This window comes from Sebastes umbrosus, unplaced genomic scaffold, assembly GCF_015220745.1.
Source record: "Sebastes umbrosus isolate fSebUmb1 unplaced genomic scaffold, fSebUmb1.pri scaffold_15_arrow_ctg1, whole genome shotgun sequence".
Lineage (NCBI taxonomy): Eukaryota > Metazoa > Chordata > Actinopteri > Perciformes > Sebastidae > Sebastes > Sebastes umbrosus.
Genome location: NW_023618477.1, coordinates 25,145 through 31,144, shown reverse-complemented (window position 1 = coordinate 31,144; position 6,000 = coordinate 25,145). Strand labels below are relative to the sequence as shown.

At 37.2% G+C, this 6,000-nt stretch overlaps 2 protein-coding genes across 2 annotated transcripts; both read right to left on the bottom strand.

Annotated features, from left to right (window-relative positions):
• Positions 1-265: 265 nt before the first annotated feature.
• LOC119484343 (olfactory receptor 11A1-like) lies at positions 266-1,192 on the bottom strand. Its single transcript, XM_037763127.1, has one exon. The coding sequence runs from the start codon at positions 1,190-1,192 to the stop codon at positions 266-268; it is 927 nt and encodes a 308-aa protein (XP_037619055.1).
• Positions 1,193-4,850: 3,658 nt separating this feature from the next.
• Positions 4,851-5,777, bottom strand: LOC119484344 (olfactory receptor 6K3-like). Its single transcript, XM_037763128.1, has one exon. It carries the CDS (start codon positions 5,775-5,777, stop codon positions 4,851-4,853), a length of 927 nt encoding a protein of 308 aa, XP_037619056.1.
• Positions 5,778-6,000: the final 223 nt, after the last annotated feature.

The following is a 6,000-nucleotide window of genomic DNA, read 5'->3' as shown; positions in this document are numbered from 1 at the left end:
CTCCCTCTTAAGACAGTCAATTAACAACAATTAACAAAAATGTATTTATTTAATAACTGCAGCATATAAATGAATCATTACATTGTTCAAACTGAAGATACTCTTCGCTGTTTCCATAAAAATAGGATCTTTACAATGTGGAAACAAATCCTAACATACCTTCCAAAGATCATAACATTCACATCTCTGCATTATTATCACAGAAGAAATGACTGCACATTAGCATCACTAACATCATTATTACTGTAAGATCACTTTTAATACATTAAACAAGTTTGGCTTGACAGAACAACCTCTTCAGGTGTTTAGAGATTTCTTTCATTTTTAGTCCGTATATAATTGGATTAAAGAGAGGATGATACAAAACAGTTTGTAAAGTCATTATGGAATTCACAATTTTTGGAAAATTAGATCCCAGTCGAACTATCGCGACATCATATGCACACAAACAGGAAAAGCTGATTAAAACCAACAGGTGAGGTAAACAGGTCTCTGCTGCTTTTTTCCTGACTTCTCTGCAACTTCGATGGGTTATTATAAGTATTTTTGTGTATGTAAAAATAATGAAGAGCATGGGCAGAATTGCAAGATCTAATAAAGCAACAACACCATTTATAGTAATTACTCTTGAACTTACACATTGAAGTTTATAAATTGCATTGTTACAAAATATTCCTTGTAAAGTTAAGTTACACAGTTTTGTTTCAGCACTCAGTATTGTTGGGAGTGCAATATGACAAGCAGGAAGAAGCCAAGCAAAAAACAGGAAAATACTCACCGTGTTTTTTGTCATGATAGTTGGATATTGCAGAGGTTTACATATAGACACATACCTGTCATAGGCCATGGCTGACAACAGTAAGAATTCTGAACTGCCTACAGCATAAAATATATAAAATTGAAAGAGACAGGCAGAATAAGATGTGATAAGTTTTTCAGATAAAATGTCAACCAAAAGCTTTGGGTAAATAGCAGTGCTTAAAACAACCGAGTTCAGTAATAAAGCTGCAATGAAAATGTACATAGGCTCATGGAGATTCTTGTGTATAAAGATAAGGTACAGAATAGTAGAATTACTGCATATTATTAGAATATATACTGTGAATATAACCAAAAAATAAACATATCTGTATTTCTTAACTTCCACATGCCCACCAAGAGTTATATATGTTGCATTTAACTTATCATCCATTATGGTTGTCTAAAATATATGTTCAGTAATAAAACCGGAAGATGTTATATCCGGCATACATGAATTAAACTATGAAAAGAAGTCTCACTTTGATGATAATACATAACATCCAACCTGTACTGAAGCATCTTATTCATTCACAGAAAGGCACTTGGTGTTTGTCCATCTCCAGAATTCAGAAAGTGAACTGTTTCAGTCTGTGGAAAGTTTTTATTAAATTGCTTCACCCTCCAAGGATCTCATTAAATTGTTTTACCTCTTTTGAGCATTACGCAATCTTTCCAACTCAAAATATCGGCCGTAGTATTCCACAACAACTTAATAGCCCTCTTTGTTTCACGCGAATGGTCGCAATAGTCTGCCATGGCCTGTTTGGTATCTGATGAGAGGTGAGATTTGATGCATGTTGTTCCTGGCATAGGGAAAATCTTTTCCCATGCGAGTCGTCACAGTCAGGCAGGTCCTTTTTATGTAGTGTGTTTGCTTGTGGTAGGGGCAACTCTACGCAACCTCCTTCTCATTAGGAGCTGCTTAGATGACTTAAACCAGTTGACTGATAAGTTGCAGTGTACCAAAAGAGGACAAGTATGGACCAGCTCCTGAGCCTCTTCCTTTGTCCAGTATGAAGTTGGCAGAGCTTACCACTCTTTCAGCCGTCCCTGCACAGCACATGCTCAGTGTCCCATGAAGCTGTCGGAGATGACTAACTCCAGCACTCCATGTCTGGCGAACATGGCCGTCAGCTTTCTCGTGACAGTTACTGTGGTAGTAAACAACAAAACAAGTCTCTGTCGGAACAACATTACCCACACAGAATGTGATGTACCATGTAGTACAATCCTTGAGTTCATCAATGTCCTCTCCATGTTCATTAAAGATCACTTCCCTGCCTCTTTGAACTGTTGCTGTCAGGGAAGCGCTGTGTCAGGGGTCTCAGCCGACTTCAAGCCAGGTACTGAGTTGGGAGTCTGAGCTGACTTCAAGACAGGTCCTGAGTCGGGAGCCTGAGCTGACTCCAAGCCAGGTCCTGAGTCAGGAGTCTGAGCTGACTCCAAGACAGTTTGAGTGTCAGGGGTACCAGCCCTCTTGTCCCTGATTTTGGTTTCTAGGCTTTGGGGTTTTCTGTTATATTCCTTGTCTCTTTCATTCTAGTGTTTCCTGTTTTATTTTGATAAGTTCACTCCTGTTGTGTCTTGTCTGGTTTTACTTCCTGCCTTTGTTTTTTTCCCGCCTTTGTGATTGTCTGGCTCACCCTTATCTGTTCCACCTGTGTTTAATCATCCTGCTCTCCATATGCATTTAGTTTGTGTGTTTCCCCTGTTTCACTGTCAGTTCATTGTCATATTGAGTTCATATTGAGATTTTATTCCAGTGTTTTGTAGTTCAAGTTTATTCCTTTTGACCATAATTTGTGGATTGTCTTTTCTGTAACCTGCCCCTTTTTGTGTTCTACGTACGTTTTTTTCGTTTGAAATCATTGTACTCTGACTGTTGCCTCCTCATCCTTACTTGCATTGGGGTCCAAGCCTGTTATCCTGAATACCTGACAGTTTCATTTCCCTCTACAAACATAGAAGTTTTAAGCCCAACCATGTTGTTTTTTCCTAAACCTAACTAAGTGGTTTTGTTGCCTAAACCTAAAGTGACGCCAAGGGGCGTGACAAAAAGCGTCAGTATGTGACGAGTTGGGATGAAAATGTGTTTAATTTAGGGATGGTTACCGAAACCTGGTATTAAGGGGCTAAAGACCATAGTATTTATTATCACGCTAACGCCTCTTCCCTTCTCCATGTCAGGGCTGTGGAGGAGCTCTCCAAATACACACAGCAAAGCCAGCTAACAGCAGATCGGAGAGGCCGCGGTGGAGACAGTGAAGTGAAGATTTGATACTACACTTGTTATTATAAGTAAGTCAAAAAAAACCTTTGCAAGTATAAAGCCAATAATTTATTAATGCACCTGTTCAACAAGCTCATGACCTATAGGTGAGGGTTGGAGCGTAGATGGAGTGGTAAATCAAGAGCTTTGCTTTCCGGCTCAGCTCCCTCTTCACCACAATGGTCCGGTACAGGGCCCGTATAACTGCAGACGGCCAAACTGTCATGGCCATTTTCAATGCGGTTCCTTGACCTCTGACCTCAAGTTATGTGAATGAAAATGGGTTCTATGGGTACCCTCGAGTCTCCCCTTTACAGACATGCCCACTTTATGATAATCACATGCAGTTTGGGGCAAGTCATAGTCAAGTCAGCACACTGACACACTGACAGCTGTTGTTGCCTGTTGTTAATTGATTTCCAATACTAAATATGTGCATATATTTGCATAAAGCAGCATATTTGTCCACTCCCATGTTGATAAGAGTATTAAATATTTGACAAATCTCCCTTTAAGGTACATTTTGAATAGATAAAAAATGTGTGATTAATTTGCAATTAATCACGATTAACTATGGACAATCATGCGATTAAATACTTTAATCGATTGACAGCTCTATTTAGGATACATCTTGTTAATCTTTTTTTTTTAATAATGTAATCTGTGTATGACCTTGAACTGAATCAGCTGTTACCTGGCATTAATTGAATTTAAGTGAATCCTATCCATCCCCTCCTTCCACACCTGCTCTGTCAACTCAACACCAAGATCTGCCTCCCAGGCAGATTTGATATGGTTTGATGATGCAGCAGTAATATCAGAAAACAACAACACAAATTTTGATACAAGCTGTTGAGAACGAGGATGTTATTTCATTAAAGCATTAAAATGGTGTTCCTTGGGTTGGTTATCAAAATGTGAGAAAGGGAGATTTGTCAAGTATTTAATACTCTTATCAATATGGTAGTTGGCAAATATGCTTGCTTTATATAAATTTATGTATATATTTATTACCGTTTATAAACCCTCACAGGTACTGCATTTAGCATAACAAAAATATTCTCAAATCATAACATGGCAAACTTTTTATTTATTTGACCTTTATTTAACCAGGTAAAATCAAACTGCAGCCCAACAGGCAACAACAGCTGTCAGTGTGTTAGTGTGCTGACTTGACTATGACTTGACCCAAACTGCATGTGATTATCATAAAGTGGGCATGTCTATAAAGGGGAGAATTTCTGAATTTAAAGACAACCAGGCTGACGTAGGAAATGTGTAGCTAATATGCACACTTCAATATTTGTTAAGTCATATCGTCATCGCAATATTGAACAATGTTATCACAGATTTTCCTCATAACGTGCAGGCCTAGTGTACAAATCGATTCAGATCCCGTAAAGGTTTGTTGCATGTCAACCGACCCATCCATGTTGCTGAAACATGTGGACACTATAGCCCAATGTCACATTTATATTATGGGAGAAACCTTAGGAGAGGCCATTCAAAGTGACATGCTCCCTCTTAAGACAGTTAATTAACAACAATTAACAAAAATGTATTTATTTAATAACTGCAGCATGTAAATGAATCATTACATTGTTCAAACTGAAGATACTCGTCGCTGTTTCCGTAAAAAGGATCTTTACAATGTGGAAACAAATCCTTACATACCTTCCAAAGATCATAACATTCACATCTCTGCATTATTATCACAAAAGAAATGACTGCACATTAGCATCACTAACATCATTATTACTGTAAGATCATTTTTAATACATTAGACCAGTTTGGCTTGACAGAACAACCTCTTCAGGTGTTTAGAGATTTCTTTCATTTTTAGTCCGTATATAATTGGATTAAAGAGAGGATGATACACAAACATTTGTAAAGTCATTATGGAATTCACAATTTTTGGAAAATTAGATCCCAGTCGAACTATCGTGACATCATATGCACTCAAACAGGAAAAGCTGATTAAAACCAACAGGTGAGGTAAACAGGTCTCTGTTGCTTTTTTCCTGACTTCTCTGCAACTTCGATGGGTTATTATAAGTATTTTTGTGTATGTGAAAATAATGAAGAGCATAGGCAGAATTGCAAGATCTAATAAAGCAACAACACCATTTATAGTAATTACTCTTGAACTTACACATTGAAGTTTATAAATTGCATTGTTACAAAATATTCCTTGTAAAGTTAAGCTACACAGTTTAGTTTCTGCACTCAGTATTGTTAGGAGTACAATATGACAAGCAGGCAGAAGCCAAGCAAAAAACAGGAAAATACTCACCGTGTTTTTTGTCATGATAGTTGGATATTGCAGAGGTTTACATATAGACACATACCTGTCATAGGCCATGGCTGACAACAGTAAGAATTCTGAACTGCCTACAGCATAAACTATATAAAATTGAAAGAGACAGGCAGAATAAGATGTGATCTGTTTTTCAGATAAAATGTCAACCAAAAGCTTTGGGTAAATAGCAGTGCTATAAACAACCGAGTTCAGTAATAAAGCTGCAATGAAAATGTACATAGGCTCATGGAGATTCTTGTGTATAAAGATAAGGTACAGAATAGTAGAATTACTCCATATTATTAGAATATATACTGTGAATATAGCCAAAACATAAACATATCTGTATTTGTTAACTTCCACATGCCCACCAAAAGTTATATATGTTGCATTTAACTCATCGTCCATTATTGTTGTCTAAAATATATGTTCAGTAATAAAACCGGAAGATGTTATATCCGGCATACATGAATTAAACTATGAAAAGAAGTCTCACTTTGATGATAATACATAACATCCAACCTGTACTGAAGCATCTTATTCATTCACAGAAAGGCACTTGGTGTTTGTCCATCTCCAGAATTCAGAAAGTGAACTGTTTCAGTCTGTGGAAAGTTTTTATTAAATTGCT